This window comes from Pelobates fuscus, chromosome 10, assembly GCF_036172605.1.
Source record: "Pelobates fuscus isolate aPelFus1 chromosome 10, aPelFus1.pri, whole genome shotgun sequence".
Classification (NCBI taxonomy): domain Eukaryota; kingdom Metazoa; phylum Chordata; class Amphibia; order Anura; family Pelobatidae; genus Pelobates; species Pelobates fuscus.
Genome location: NC_086326.1, coordinates 122,245,167 through 122,262,632, shown reverse-complemented (window position 1 = coordinate 122,262,632; position 17,466 = coordinate 122,245,167). Strand labels below are relative to the sequence as shown.

Genomic DNA, 17,466 nt, shown 5'->3' with positions numbered 1-17,466 from the left:
AGCCCCTAGAGAAAGAGCCCACACCCCCGCAGGGAACACAACGAAGGGCTCCCCGCATGGACATCACCGGGGAACCTACACCACCGATGGGAAGACTTTGCGACAAGGCCCTGGGACGTGTGCGGCCGTCCTGAGGATCCATAACATACACACACCAGACTTCCACATCACCCCTCACCGAAACACCATGAACAAGTTTGGCCCAAGATCACACCGTACCAAGCAATTGACAGGCATTACTCCTCACCCTTCACCCCCGTCATGCCGCAACACAACCACGGAAACCTAGTTAGTACTTCTACTTGAATACTGACCACCCATCCCGGCCATATAACTACTACCGAACTAGTTCTTGTACTAGGCCCCCTGCACCTATCCACCTATGCCCACCTCTGGGTGGGAGACGCAACCGCCCTAAGAGCGAAACCAATACATAATGGAATGTAGCGAGATAGGAGGACACTGATCACACAGCGGCCTCGATCCACACGGATCACCCCCCCCCCCCCCACTACTTCCCCTGTCCCCACACAAACACCTAACAACACCCCAACACCACCCATACTCACCCCCCCACACGATCTCTAGGTAGATCACCCTTCCTTTTTAAAATTGACCTGCATGACATACCCTCACAGACGACGGTCTGGGAACCCAATTTGACCAACGAACACCACATGTTTAACAAACCTACGGCCACTATTATGCCTGCCTCATCCTAAAACACTAGGACGCTACCGGCCTCAAAACATGTTGACGCTCAGACCCTTTGAACTACACCCTATAGTACAGGAACAATTATCGCAATATTATTGTTACGTAACGATGCTATGGAACGAAACCTTGTACACACCTGCACGTACCTATGTTACATGTAAAAATGTTAACCTATTACGTTTTTTGTTTGCCAAAGGTTCCTCGGGGGCCTGCGTGCCCAACTTTAACCCTACTTTTCTATCAATAAAATCTTGATTTTCAAAAAAAAAAAAAAAAAAAAAGAATTTGATATTCCCTATCTACCAAGTGCCTACAAGTCTGGAAAGATGAAGTGGCAAGAAACGTCTTAAGGAGAGCAGCCTGCATAGGGAAGTTAATACTTGCTGTGTTTTCACTGTACATTTTGTGTTAACATTTTACTTTTTTTGCCATAGGTTAACTGTTACACTTATAAGTGATCTGTCCCCTCAGTGCTGCTACTTTTGTTCCCGATGCACCGCCCTATACAAAATGCCTAGGAGTGTCTTGTGTTATCCTCTGTAAAGTCTCCTTCTGTCTACTTCAATGGAGGTGCCTGAGCTCCATCATTAAGGGATTGACAGTTCCTTTTGGACAAAGCAGCTACACAAAAGCTATTAACACCAAAAAAGTTCTGACTACAAGCCAAGAGCAAAGCCTATGCCTCATTATCCCGAGGCTTTATTGTTCCCTTTTTAATTGACCAATCTTGTTGATATTCATGCTCATTGTTTTTCATACTGGTTCTGCTTCTACTCGTGAGTTTTGCTTTATCACTTTATGGTTATTCTGGTGCTATTAACATCACATAAAATCAGCATTGTACGTCTGTGTATGCTACAATTTTCATTGTACTGGCCATCTCTAAATAAAGATTTACAAAAAACAAAAAGGTCTTACATATTTGCCTTTTTTATTTCAGCTGCCTCTCCTGTATTTTGCAGCAGCATCGAGGTAAATATGGTTTAGCCCTGACAAACTATAAGCAAGGACCTAGCCCCATCACGGTCTAAATGATTCCATTATATGCCACATGAGGTCTGGAATGATAACAGCATTCTATAGCAGTAAGCATTCATTGTGTCCCACACCCATCTGGCAGTCCTGTCTAATTAGATCTATTCTGTCTTAGTCTAGCCATGTAAATTGTAGAACACTGCAGAATATCTTGGCACGTCTGATAAGTGCATGCTGTACAATGAATGTTTGTTAATCTTTAATACTGAAACATGATAGTCTGGATAACTCTAAATACAATAGGTATAATTTACTCACGAATTTCAGGAGGCAGATATTTTCTCTAAGTGCACCGACACATCCAGCAAAACCTAACGTGAACATGACGACACCAACCACGAGAACCAGCCACACTGGGTCAAACCCATGAAGCCGTGTCACTTTAGTAATATCCGATAATGTCCCCTGAGAAAAAATAAATAAATAGAAAAAGTAAAATAACATACAGCACAAAAAATAAGCTGTAAATTAAGCTATATTTCTACATGATGTGTTAACAGTCAGAAATGCAAGACAGCTTCTTAACTATATTGAGTCTTAAAAGAAACTTCTTTCAACGTTCTACAATGTATTGAGGATATTTTGAAAGTTATATCTGATATTCAATTTCCAAAGCATTTTCAAGATTGCAGAAAACACAAGCCTACCTATCTTCATTATTGCGTTTTGCTTCTTTGTGTGTCCCCCTCCACCCCCTATACCACCAAAGAATAGTCAGGAATAGCTGAGGTTAAGGGATACAGAAAGAGACAACGATAAGGAAAAGCCAGGGGTCAGAAACGCCAGAAAACAGGGAAGTCAAAAACAATGCCAAAGTCAAATAACCAGAATCAATAATGCGCTCTCGGACAACCACAAGGGAAACCACGACACGGCACTGAGCAAGAGGAGAACTGGACCTAAATATCCCGCCTCTGGATCTCATTAGTTGTAACCGGCCTTTGACCCCTATTTGCATGATTGTTGCTCAGCACAAACCCTCCTGTGGATTGATTGCTGCTCGGACACTAAATGCCATTAATCACATTTTTATGTGCAGATGAATACGTGACACAGAGGAATGGAAGTCAGAAGTTCAAAATGTCAGGTGCCGGAGCTGGTGGTACTCATTTAATGCAACATTTTTTTAGCTCTAGAAAAATAAAATTAATGCCAGGATTTCTCAGGATATGGAGACGTGTATAAATGCTTGTGGGTGCCTTATCTCCATTTCCAAGAATTTCTTGTTCACTAAACTGAATATAAAACAGCGTTGCTTAATGTAAGTGCATATTGATATAATTTGCACATAAAGAAGCCATGCCGGTTCTCTCACAAAAACTGCTGCGTAGCCATGAGAATGTGCTCATTCTTGAGTTTGTACAGGTTTATTTTTAATGAATTAAGTCCGAATTGTAAAATTTAAGCTAAAATAGACAATCTGTTACTTTGGAGAACTTTTCCAGATGATCTATTTTTGCTTACACTTTGCAATTCAGACAACAGTCGTGACACATTTGTTTTATGACCCTTTTCAAAGTTTTTACTTCATTCAATGTATCTATACATAGTAGGACTTCAGGGGCAGGGTAAGGATTTATGGCTGTCCGCTATTTACGTTGTTACCCGAGTTAAAACTCAAAGAAAAAGAAAAACAAAAAAATATATTGTGCCCTACCCATAAGATAGAATAATAGTAGGGACAGGGAAAAGACTAAACATAGACCATATACTCTTTATTAAATGTGACACATGACAAGACTACAAAAGAACTATATGTGGTGAACGATCAACTCAAATACTACGCCAACATCTATGAGCAGGAGAGAGTGTATACTAAGAACCAGAGATCTATCTATATTGGGTATGTAGGCACTACAAGAGGTTGATAGTAGTAGCGCTGGACTTAACACAATATGGCTATATTGTGGAACTGAACCACCATATTTGTTTGCCGAGATAGGGGATTTTAAGCAGCTTTATAAAATTTAAAACTTACTTTATTTGTGCACTGTTTTTTTTTTTTTAAACATTATTTACCAGTGCTTTCGAGGTACAATATGCAGGTAATGACATAACATTAATAGCGATCGGGTAAGAGATTGCATGGATATGTTGAGATTACAGCACTTTGTTTTACGAAATATATAAACATATACTAACAAAAACCCCTAGGGCGGCATAACAGATTGCAGTTTAACATTTGTAATTTACAATCCCATAAGCCAAGTCTTTTAGCTGGGCCCATAGTCCTGGGGCAGGAGGCTAGCAAGCAGGCTCCTCCAGGAGCTCGTGGCGTGGGCACACTAACAAAGCCCCCTTTTGGTGGCAAACCCGTTGCAAGATGCCTATTATCATAGTAAGGTGGCAAAGCAATTGGGTTGTTACAGTAAAGGAGGCACGTTGATCATGACCAGTTGCCTATTAGTAAATACAATAAACCATGTACAAAGCAACCTTGATTTAGATATAGCATGAGGTGATAAGGCAACAATTCAAACTGCTCTGGTGGTGTATCTGCGCAACATCAACTCCTAAGAGCAAAAAAAAAAAAAAAATGGATAAGGGGGGTTGATGCAGTGAACTCAGCCCGTATTTGTTAAAGGGGGTGACTGCCAGAGGGTTGGGTAGTCCCATGTGTGATCAAAGTGGCCCAATAATGGGAACAATGTGGTAACGAAACAAAAATGAAAGTCAATGAAAGTATATACAAAATCAATTACTCCGTGATTTTCCCCAGGTATTCCTTAAAGGACCACTATAGGCACCCAGGCACTTCAGCTTAATGAAGTGATCTGGGTGCCTGGTCCAGCTAGGATTAACCCTTTTTTCTATAAACATAGTAGTTTCAGAGAAACTGCTATGTTTATATTAGGGTTAATACAGCCTCTAGTGGCTGTCTCATTGACAGCCGCTAGAGGCACTTGTGTGCTTCTCACTGTGAAAATCACAGTGAGAAGACGCCAGCGTCCATAGGAAAGCATTGTAAATGCTTTCCTATGAGACTGGCTGAATGCGCGCGCGGCTCTTGCCGCGCATGCAGCCGAGGAGGAGGAGAGCTCCCCGCCCGGCGCTGGAGAAAGAGGTAAGTTTAACCCCTTCCTTTTCATCCAGCCCGGCGGGAGGGGGGCCCTGAGGGTGGGGGCACCCTCAGGGCACTATAGTGCCAGGAAAACGAGTATGTTTTCCTGGCACTATAGTGGTCCTTTAATTTGCATGTCCCTCTTCTCTTAATATAGGGATATTATAGCAACCATTTAGGTGGTTCTCTAATTGTTAACAGTTTTCATCCTCACTTCTATCTCAGAAATATATTACCTCCCTATCTAAGCACATTGCTAATTTTGCCTCTGGTCTATATGTATTTTTATTAAAGCACATTTTATCATGATATGTAACAACATTTTAATAACATATGTAGCCATCTAAATAGCAACAATACTCTGGCATGTGCATTTTATTTCAATAAATAAGTGAGCAACGAGGTTTTGCAACATTGCCATTTGGCACAGGGTTGAGAGTATACCTAGATAGAGATTTGTCTCTTCCTGATCTATAAACATTCTTTGTATTTAACCAATTTTAATGATTTTTCACTTCACATATGTGTTTTCCCCCTACGTGGGATCTAATGAGGCAGTACCATTTTAACTAATAAACATCTCTTCTTAAAATGTATCCCTATATTGTTCAATTGGTAATCAAATTATCTGAGTAATTGTATCGGTTCTAGGCCTTTCTTTTTGGAAGGCTTGTTCCGCCTTTCTTTCTTCTGATATTAATCTGGGGTTACCCCTCTTTAATTACTCCGCAACCAATAAGGGCTCAGTGAGGGTTTTCTCTCACTGAGGTCGGGTTATTTGTTAGATCTCCAATATCTTGCGAACCAGGGTCCATGGTATTGTGTCGCTTCTGAGAACGTTTTCCCACGATGAGGCAGATATGAGTCCGCTTTTGTTGTCTGTTTTTATGAAAGATTAATGTTTAACAACAAATTGTAAGGTCGTGCATCAAAAAATAAAACATATTGTGACATGATTTCATGCAGTAAGACTTTTATGAGGTCTCATTAAAAGTCTGTTAGAAAAAAGATATTATTTCATGACAACAGATAAAATACACAGTGCTTACCTTTTCACTCCATGCCCAAAGTCCTATTCCCAGAAGAACCATACCAGATAACTGTTGAGAGGACAAAAAGCAAACATTAGTCTGCTTTGTAGTCAATTCGTATTGATAAACATGGGTCAAAGAGAGCAGAATCTTCAGGAACAATTGTTATTGCAATTACAAATACCTTTCAATGTAAAAGTGTTCGTAACATCATGACATGCAACAAAATACAAGTGTCTTTACAGAACAGAAAAACACTTTGAATTGTAAATAATAAAATCAGTGGTCGTTTGACTAAAGCAGGTATATGCGGAAGGTAGGTGAATCGGGAATTACTCTATATGGTAGTGGGTGCCTGTAGCCTCATTGAATCTATAGTTGATAAACGTCCAGGGTTTGTGATTTCCTTTATGGATACTGCTGGTGCTTGTTATGGTGAGTTTGAGCAATCAGGTTTTTTTTTTGCAAATAATGAATATATTTCTGACAGTTTTCAAGCTGCAACAAATGTGAAATATATTGCATCCCTTATTAGTTCATAATTTCTTATTTCAGTTGATTTGACTTATCTCTCACTTAATCTAAAACAGGGATTTTAAAGTCAGTTCACTTGGTCAAGTTGTCAACTTCTTACATGGGGGACGCAGTTCCGTACTGCAAGGTGTGTGCCTCTACACTGGTATCAGTACTCCCAAACACACAGATCCTCTTGGATCTCTCCGCTGCATTTGACCCCATTGACCATAGGATTTTAATAGAGCGCTTGCAGCACATCTGTGGTCTAGGATGCACAGTCCTTAAGTGGTTTAAATCTTTCATCACTGGTAGATCACAGAGAGAGTGGCCTGCGGAGTTCCACAAGGATCCATCGTGTCTCGTATGCTTCTCGCAATATATTTGCTACCACTGGAGGACATCATTAGGCCCATCATACACACACACTCTCCCCCCCTTCACTCTCCTGAAGCTCACAGATCCGATCAAATCCGACAAAAAAGACCGGCTCCGGTCCAGCCAAGATGGCAACGACGGCGTGGCTCCTACCTCTCAGAGGGTCAGCCGGAAATAGAGGCTCCCTCAAGCCCTTACCTTGACACCCCGGTGAGTGAAAAAAGGCTGTACACGATGCTGCAGGAACTTAGGGCCACTCTACACACTGACTTCCAGCAAATGACGGCGGAATTTAAGCAGGAAATGTCAGAGCTGGGGGACAGGATGGACCGCCTAGAGGAACGTACTGAAGAGATTTGCTCTGCACATAAATGACATGGAGGCTAGAGTGCAAGCCCTCACCGACAAACAGACACAGTAAAAAAGAAAGCTGGCAGACATGGAAGATCATTCTAGGCACAACAATGTCAGGTTCAGAGGCATCCCTGACACCATTACACCACTGCCCGACTACATTAAAAACCTATGCCAAGCTGTGCTGCCAGCAATGGAAGCTATGGACTGGCTCATGGAAAGAGCACACCGCCTCCCTAGGTCACAACGCTTTACCGCGGATACCCCGCGCGACGTGGTGGTCAAATTCCACTATTACAGATCAAAGGACACGCTGCTGGCTATAACGTGCAAACTCACGACACTTCCAGAACCGTACAAAGAGGTGCAATTATTCGCAGATTTATCAGCGCTCACAATGAGCCGACGTAGATAATTTATCTTGGTCACGAAGACAAAAGCTGGCACTGTTCGCTGATGATATTCTCCTATACATAAACTCAGCGCACTCCATTCCACGGCTCCGCGATCTCCTAGCTAAATACAGTGAAGTAAGCTTCTACAAAAACAACACAGCAAAAAAACAAGCTCTCCCTATTCTTTTACCACACACACTCAAAACTTGAAAGCACCTACGCATTTGATTGGAGGAAGAAGTCACTCTCCTACTTGGGGATAAAACTCCCCAAATCAGTACACACAGTGACACAAGAGAATCACATCCCTCTGATCCAAAAACTCAAAACCCAAATGTCATCATGGGAAGAACTACAGGTCTCCTGGCTAGGACGCATTAACTCTACTAAAATGATATTTCTTCCGCATATATTATACCTGTTTAGAACCATTCCTATAGAACTAACGTCCCGCCTCATTAAAAGACTCCAATCAGTCATAAACGCACATGTGTGGAAACGGAAACCCCCTCGAATAACGAATAAAACCCTGGACCTCCTTTACAAACTGGGGAGCTTAGGCTTGCTGGGGAGCTTAGGCTCTACTACTGGGCTTCCTTGCTGGCTCAGGGAGTGAGACTACTCAGGGCTTCTACTGAAGCACCAACCCCTATCTGGCCATCCTTTGAAGATGCCTGTACATACCCGACACAGCTAACCCGGGCTCTATGGGTGGGCGCCCCAACTCCCATTAACAGGCCGATCTTAGAATGCACAAGAGCACTGCTGCAGGCCTGGAGGTATTGGGCCTCGAATATAGTCGACCCTAGGGAATTACTAAGGATGGCCCCAAACCTAGCGACCCACATGTGTCTGGTGAAAGGCATCCTGAGGGTAGGTGACCTCTACAACAAGAACACATCAAAACCATTCCCGTTTTTTTCCAAGTGGAATTCTCCCTCCCCCCAGAGACCTCCTTTATCTGAGGGTCAAAAACATCTTACAAACCGAAGGTCAGGGCACAAGGGCTACACAAAGTCCCAAAGCTCACAGCCCACAGTACCTGCTGACCTCCCGCACTATCAAACCCCTCCCCCTGTGCTACACTGCTCTTTGGGAATATGCTACCCCACATAAACTCCAGTACATGGCACAGTGGGAAAGGGATATTGGGAAGGAACTCACGCTACAACAATGGCACAAGGCCATCTCCATCACTAAAAGAGCATCTAGCAGCCTTTCCATGTGGGAGGCTGTGAATAAATGACTATATTATTCGATATTTTGTTGCATAGTTCTTGCTTTTTGTGTACTTTTCATTCGGCAGATGGGTCTGCCGAACAGAGACCACCCCTGGCTCACTTAACTTCAAAGCCGGCATCACTTTCACCCTCTATGTGTGCGGTCAGCGTTCGTACTGTCGAACGCAACGTGGCAGAGAAAACCGCGGCCATCTTTTTTTCGCCAAACAAAGGCAGCGGGACTTGGTCGTCGAGTGTCTGGAACTAAAATCGGACACTCGACTTCCCAAACACCGGTCTCCATCATGCGAACGCTGGAACTAGTGATACCGATTAGCTAGGAGAGCGCTATTCGGTACAAAGATGCACACGAATGAGGGGAACAATCGCTGCTAGGAGCCAGGGGAATTCATTCGGTACTTTTATGCATTTCTTCCCTTTTTCTGAAGTGACCGGCAAAACCACACGAACCTCTGGAACTATTTTGGGCAGTCCGGCCCCAGTGGACCGGTCACAAAGGACTTCCATACTTTTTGCGAACCCCTGAACCGATCCGGGTGAAATTTGGATATGTTGGTCACCCAGATCGGGGCTATCAGGGGATATAGTATTTGTGGGGATACCCCAGGTATAAAGGGGTGTTCCAGAAATTGGGGAAAATAGTGAATTTTCAGCCTGGAGATAATTAGGTTGTTACTATATCAGACCTGATTATCTCCAGGACTAGGGGAGGGAACTGCCTGTTTGTATTGGGTGTGTTTTATATTTTTACTGTTCTGGATTGGATAATTGTTACTCCTCCCTGTGGGATGTCCCCTTGCATGGGGACCTGCATAAAAAGCCATGTGTGTGAATAAACGTTAGTTCTGCTTGTATCCTGAACCTGGACTCTGACTGTTATTTGGAATTCGTATGCTGTAACGAGGGAATTATCTTATGCAGCTGTTATATTCCGTATGGACTTCGTCCCTGTAACTACCGAACCGGATTCTCGCTACCTTAGGCTCTGACCGTCCGGGAGAAAACTACCGAACTCGATTTGGTTAAACGTGGTTTCCTTACAACTGGTGGCAAGCGGAGGGATTCGAATCCCGAATGGACATTGCAAACCAAGCAAGGGAATGAATGGCTCAGCAGTACCAGCTACTTAAAAGAACCACACTAAAGGATTTACTGGAAGCTCGAGGCAGAGTGGCAAGTAACAAGACAAAAGCCACGTTAATTGCAGAATTAATACAGAGCGATAATACCAGCAACACAGAAATGGATCAAGAGGAAGAAAACGTGATGCAAAAGGACATCCGATGGATGCTCAGTCTGTTGGGACCCAACCCAGCTACAGAGGCGGTTCTGCAGGTCATGGCACAAGCTAGACAATCGCAAAAAGAGCGAGAGGACCGGGACAGACCGTCACAGGGGGATTTACTACACTCCCCGGGAAGTACTGGGGAAATACCAAAGAAGGTAAACTATGCAGCCTTTAAATCTTTTAATGACAATGAGATGGAAATTGACAGTTACTTGCAAGACTTTGAACGCCAATGTGCACTGGAGGGATTAGACTCCACGAAATGGGCTGCAGTCATTAGCAGTAAATTGTCAGGTAGAGCAGCCGAGGCGCTGCGAGCAGTACCTGAGGGGGACATACATAATTATGAAAAAATAAAAGACATTTTGTTGGCCAGATATGCTGTAACTCCGGAGGCATACCGGAAAAAGTTTAGAGATCTGAGAAAGACTGGGAGAGATTCCCATACGGAATGGGCATTTCGGCTACAACGGGCGGCCCGCAATTGGATGAAGGGCTGCCAAGCAACCAACCTGGAGGATGCTTTGCAACTTATGTTACTGGAGCAATTTTTTAATCACTCTGCAGAGGACATAAAAGACTGGGTTAAAGATAGAAAACCAAAAACTGTGGAGGAAGCCGCCAGGTTAGCGGATGAGTATCAGGATAATAGGAGGAAGGAGCAAGGGGTGAGCAGACCACCTTTTAAGCCTAACTACCAGGCTCCAACAACCCCTACCCCTCCTAGACCCTCCATGAGTAACCCTTCACCGAACCCAGCAAACACACCACGTCCCCCTGCAGTGTGTCATTATTGCAAACAACCAGGGCATTATAAGAATCAGTGCCCTCGCTTAAACCGGGGAAGCTGGGAAAGGCAACCCCCACAACAACCCAGGGCAGCTGCTCATTGTGTGCAACAGGAAGGCACAACCGGTGTTCCTAACCAAGAAGAACAGTGGAGTGTGTTACACGAGGTCAACCCAGTTCAAGCTGGGGGTGACAACCGGGACCACCACCGCCAATGGATTACCGTAGATGGCGTGGGGGCCCGGGCTCTGAGAGACTCTGGGGCTACTTTGACTGTGGTGCAACCTCACACGATCAGAGCGCAAGCTCGCACCGGACGCACAGTCGCTGTGAGGGTTGCTGGGGGCGCTATCCACAAACTGCCCACTGCTAATATCCTTGTTGATTGGGGTTCCGGGTCCAAACAGCTGGAGGTGGGGATTATGCAAGAACTACCCGCCGAGGTTTTGTTGGGAAATGATGTAGGATGCTTGACCTCCCAACTGGCCCGAGACCCCCCTGCCGAGGCATACCCAGTTACCACCCGAGCTCAAGCCAGACTGGAAGCTCCGCTGCACTCTGAGGAAAACCAGGTAAGAGTCGAAATACCCCCCTTACCCGATCCTCCCTGTCCTTTCTGGGATACCCCCCAGGGGTTTGAACAAGAGCAGCGTACCGATCCCACATTAGAGGGTTATAGGAAGGCAGCGGCCGTTACCCCAGGGAACAACCCACACGAAAAGTTTGAGTGGTATAAGGGGTTGCTGTATAGAGTGACCGAGGGGGTGGGACAGGGGGCCACCCAGGTCATCAAAAGACAGTTAATTGTACCCCGTAAATTCCGGGCTGAATTGCTAAAACTCAGTCATGACATTCCCCTAGCAGGACATTTGGGGGTTAAAAAGACAAGAGACAGGTTAACCCAAACGTTCTTCTGGCCCAGGGTCACCCAGGACCTCAAGTATTATTGCAGGACGTGCGACGTCTGCCAAAGGGTAGGGAAAAGGGGAGACCTTCGGAAGGCCAAACTTCACCCATTGCCCATTATAGAGCAGCCCTTAGAGTATAGAGTAGCGGTAGATTTAATAGGACCCCTCAGCCGACCCAGCCAGTCGGGCAAAAAGTTCATACTAACCGTGGTCGACTACGCCACTAGATACCCAGAGGCAGTCGCCCTCACCAATATAGAGGCAGAGACCGTGGCCGAAGCCCTTATTCAGATTTTCACCCGAGTAGGTTTCCCACAAGAGATCCTATCCGATCGGGGAACTCAGTTCACGGCTACCCTGACACAACAATTGTGGCAGAGCTGTGGGGTGAAACCCCTGTTCAGCGCCCCGTACCATCCCCAGACTAACGGGCTCTGTGAACGTTTCAATGGCACTCTAAAACAGATGCTAAAAACCTTTACGGAGTCCCACAAGAACTGGGAAAAATTCCTCCCCCACCTTCTGTTTGCCTACCGTGAAGTGCCCCAGGCCTCCACTGGGTTTTCCCCCTTCGAACTCCTGTACGGGAGAAAAGTTCGGGGCCCACTGGAGCTCGTACGGGAACACTGGGAGGGCAATACAGACGAGGGGGGAGTCCCTATCGTCCAGTATGTTCTGGAGTTCCGGGACCGTCTGCGGGCGCTCACTGCATCGGTTCGGGAGAACCTGCAGACGGCCCAGGAGGACCAGAGGAAATGGTACGATAGGGGAGCCCAAGATAGAGTACTAGAATTAGGGCAGAAGGTGTTAGCGTTGAGGCCAGTTAAAAAGGATAAGCTACAAGCCGCATGGCAGGGACCATTTAAGGTAGTAGAACGGGTTAGCGAGACCACCTACATCGTGAGCAAATGCTCAGATGAAAGGCTGACCAAAGCCTTCCATGTGAATATGCTCAAACCATACTTTGAGAGAACAGAGGATGTGGGCGCCGTGTGTGCGCCCGCCACAGAAGATAGCGAGGGACTACCCCTCCCCGATTTACTAGACACCGCTCCCTGTACTATTGACCAAGTAAGCTTGGGTCAAAATTTAAACCCCCTGGAGAAAGGTGAGGCCACGCAACTGCTGCAGAGATACCAAGAGATGTTTTCAGCCACCCCAGGCTATACCTCCGCTGCGGTACACCGCGTGGAAACACAGGGAGAGACGCCACTGCGGCAACAACCATATCGGATCCCGGAAGCAGTGCGTGAGAATATGCTCACCGAGTTAAGGGATATGTTACAGTTAGGGGTAATAGAACCCTCGCAAAGTCCTTGGGCCTCCCCGGTAGTACTAGTGCCGAAGCGCGACGGTACCACGCGCTTCTGTGTAGACTATCGGAGGCTTAACGATCGTACCATAACAGACGCCTACCCCATGCCCAGAATAGATGAGCTCTTAGACCGTATGGCGGGGGGGAACTACTTGACTACCCTGGACCTGTGCAAAGGTTATTGGCAGATCCCCTTGGAACCTGCGGCCATCCCCAAGTCGGCATTCGTCACCCCTTTCGGGCTATACCAATTCAAGGTTATGCCCTTTGGGATGAAGAATGCCCCGGCTACCTTTCAGAGGATGGCCGATAGGCTCCTGGAGGGGTTTCAGGACTTTGCATGCGCGTATCTAGACGATATTGCAGTCTACAGCCGCACATGGGGAGACCATCTGGGCCATGTGTCCAGGGTACTCCAACGAATCCACCTCGCAGGGCTCACGTTAAAACCCGACAAATGTCACGTAGGACTGGCCGAGGTACAGTATCTCGGCCACCGGGTGGGCTCCGGTAGACAGCGTCCAGAACCAGCTAAGGTAGAGGCCATAGCGAACTGGCCCCAACCTCGGACCAAAACCCAGGTACTAGCCTTCTTAGGGACGGCCGGTTATTATAGAAAGTTTGTCCCAGAGTACAGCGCCCTGGCCAAACCCCTCACCGACCTTACCAAAAAGGCCCTTCCCAAACAGGTTTCCTGGACCCCAGAGTGCACGGACGCTTTCCAGAAGCTTAAAGCGGCATTGAGTGAGGCTCCTGTGTTGGCAGCACCCGACTACACTAAACAATTTCTTGTACACACAGATGCCTCCATGTTCGGACTGGGAGCCGTGCTAAGCCAAGTGGGCACAGACGGCATGGAACACCCGGTGGCATACCTCAGCCGTAAACTGTTACCCCGAGAAGTCAGCTATGCCACCGTAGAAAAAGAATGCTTGGCCCTCGTGTGGGCACTCAAGAAGCTACAGCCCTATTTGTATGGGCGGGCATTTACCCTTATGACGGACCACAACCCCCTGGTATGGCTTAACCGGGTAGCTGGAGACAATCCCAGGCTATTACGGTGGAGCCTAGCCCTTCAACCTTATAATTTTACTATGCAGTACCGGCCCGGAAAGCAAAATGGTAATGCGGATGGCTTGTCACGCCAGACCGAACTGGACTCCTAAACCGCTACTTTTCTCGGACATCCCCAAGCCAACCCGACAGGGTCTAGGCGGGTATGCCGACCTATGGACTTATAGGGGAGCAGTGTGAAGAAATGACTATATTATTCGATATTTTGTTGCATAGTTCTTGCTTTTTGTGTACTTTTCATTCGGCAGATGGGTCTGCCGAACAGAGACCACCCCTGGCTCACTTAACTTCAAAGCCGGCATCACTTTCACCCTCTATGTGTGCGGTCAGCGTTCGTACTGTCGAACGCCACGTGGCAGAGAAAACCGCGGCCATCTTTTTTTCGCCAAACAAAGGCAGCGGGACTTGGTCGTCGAGTGTCTGGAACTAAAATCGGACACTCGACTTCCCAAACACCGGTCTCCATCATGCGAACGCTGGAACTAGTGATACCGATTAGCTAGGAGAGCGCTATTCGGTACAAAGATGCACACGAATGAGGGGAACAATCGCTGCTAGGAGCCAGGGGAATTCATTCGGTACTTTTATGCATTTCTTCCCTTTTTCTGAAGTGACCGGCAAAACCACACGAACCTCTGGAACTATTTTGGGCAGTCCGGCCCCAGTGGACCGGTCACAAAGGACTTCCATACTTTTTGCGAACCCCTGAACCGATCCGGGTGAAATTTGGATATGTTGGTCACCCAGATCGGGGCTATCAGGGGATATAGTATTTGTGGGGATACCCCAGGTATAAAGGGGTGTTCCAGAAATTGGGGAAAATAGTGAATTTTCAGCCTGGAGATAATTAGGTTGTTACTATATCAGACCTGATTATCTCCAGGACTAGGGGAGGGAACTGCCTGTTTGTATTGGGTGTGTTTTATATTTTTACTGTTCTGGATTGGATAATTGTTACTCCTCCCTGTGGGATGTCCCCTTGCATGGGGACCTGCATAAAAAGCCATGTGTGTGAATAAACGTTAGTTCTGCTTGTATCCTGAACCTGGACTCTGACTGTTATTTGGAATTCGTATGCTGTAACGAGGGAATTATCTTATGCAGCTGTTATATTCCGTATGGACTTCGTCCCTGTAACTACCGAACCGGATTCTCGCTACCTTAGGCTCTGACCATCCGGGAGGAAACTACCGAACTCGATTTGGTTAAACGTGGTTTCCTTACAGAGGCATACAGCAAAATCATGATGCGATGATACATGGTACCTCACAGACTGGCCAAGATGTATGACACTGTCTCCGCTCTCTGCTGGAGGTGCGAGAACGCCCAGGGTACACTATTACATGTCTTCTGGGAATGCATTAGGCCTCTTTGGCTAGGATTACAAGCTCTGATCCGCATGACTACCCATATTTCCCTTCCACTGACGCCCGAGGGGTATCTGCTACATATTATCCCCACTCTGTACCAGAAGCATCTTACCCCCTGATAGTAAACAGTCACTAAAATGGCCATAGCCTTCCATTGGAAAGACAAGGTGATCCCCTCACTGGAGGAGATCTCAAAGAGATTAGATAATGTCTGCTTATATGAACGAATGGCTTTGAGGATAAAAGGGAAAGCACAGCAACATGAGGTCCTGTGGCCCAACAGACATGGCACACTAATTTCTAACGGCAAAGAGCATATACCCCTGCTCAGCCACCATCATACGATACAGGAACCCCAGTCAATGTTCTGAGTTCTGTTAATTCTTCCTCCCTCTTGTTTTCCTCTCCCCTTATTCCACTAATTCCTACCAAGTTTAGGATAGGCATGTTTTATGTCACGCACGAGACAAATAAAGGTGTTACTGCTAGCAAGCCGAAAGTTAAAACCTCACTCACGAGGGTCACAAGAATTAAAAAAAAAAAAAAAAATGTCCAGGATCGCAAAAAGCAAAAGTTTAACATGCAAATGTATGATACCGAACTGTATGTTACTAATGCAATGACCTGCACTATGTTTGATGACCCAACAACTGGCTGAATGTAAAGCAATGTCAAGATGTAATTAATAACTGTAAATGTATGTATGGCATAACTTTGACAAAATGGAATAAAAACAAATATGTTGAAAAACATTTCATCTGCCCGGTCTCCAGATCTAGTTAAACCCCTCTGCAGGGAAGTAATCATCTGCTCACATTGCAGATGACATAAAAACTAGGTAAGATGGGGGGACGTGGCCGACCAGTAAACAGACCCGACGTGTGAATGCGGAGCTCCGTACAGAAACTAGAAAAAGTAAGTACAGGGTGACCAGACTCCAAACCAGGTGCCAAAAGCACGCTCCCACCCCAGAGACTGCAATGGGGCGAAAACATAATCCACCGGGATTTGAAGTCAGAGGAAGACTCATCTCCGGTAACAAAGAGACATCTATTGCAGGAGATGAGGGAGGTCTGGAAAGCAGACATCAAAGACACTCGGAAGGAGATGGGGGCCCTCCAGACACGAATCACTGAGGTGAAAGGCAGAGAAGATGCCTGGGACCACACTCTGCAAGTAACCCAAGACCTCACACAACAGGTCCAAAATCTAAACAGAACCGTCACGGCACTGGAAGCAAGACACAGGAAACAGAATGTCCGACATCGAGGCATCCTGGAAACTGTTGGAGGGGATGACCTACTGCCATATGTACAGAGACTGATGGCCAAAATAGGCGTTAAAGGCAGCAAGGACCCAGGCATACTGCTTACCGCATTCCGAATTTGGAAAGCAGCGGCCGCCTCAGGTGACACCCAGGGACACCATAGTCGTGACTAGGGACATGGCAGTGCGAACGGCGATACTGTCTCGCTCCAGGGAACTCAATAATATACAATTTGAGGGGCATACAGTGGCAATCTATGGGGACATCCCTTTTGCAACACTGATGAGGCGGAGACAACTTGCACCAATTGCGAAACAGCTCCGAGAGGCAATGACCCGCTACAGATGGGGAACTGACTGCTCATTACAGGTTCTCATTACACCGTAGCCTCGGAGGATGACCGAGCTCTGTTCCTCCAGCAACTAAACCTGCCCACCAAAGACACTACTCAGACCAGCTGCGGGGAAGCAAGGGCTAAGCAGACACGCAAAAGCGGACTTACAGCGGCAATGCTAAAAAAGAATCCTACCTGATAACCCCAGTGATCACATAAACACCTACAAAGTTCACACTCTACACCAGCACTCACACGCTACTATCTCCGCCCCCACCCCCCCAGCCCGCCACCTGGGAAAGTAGCCAGACATCTAACACCCCACACTAAGTAACCCCATAAGCCTACAACACGCGGATACATCAATAGACACATCATACTGTTGGCTCAATATGT

At 46.3% G+C, this 17,466-nt stretch overlaps 1 protein-coding gene across 3 annotated transcripts in view; it reads right to left on the bottom strand.

Annotated features, from left to right (window-relative positions):
- TSPAN14 (tetraspanin 14) overlaps positions 1-17,466 on the bottom strand; it is a 66,485-nt gene that overhangs the window by 17,732 nt on the left and 31,287 nt on the right. For all 3 annotated transcript variants that reach the window (XM_063435129.1, XM_063435130.1, XM_063435131.1), the window contains exons 3-4: positions 5,863-5,913; positions 2,011-2,157 (exon numbers count right to left, since the gene is read on the bottom strand). In XM_063435129.1, the coding sequence (XP_063291199.1) occupies positions 2,011-2,157; positions 5,863-5,913 (198 nt within the window). The remainder of the gene's footprint in view (positions 1-2,010; positions 2,158-5,862; positions 5,914-17,466) is intronic.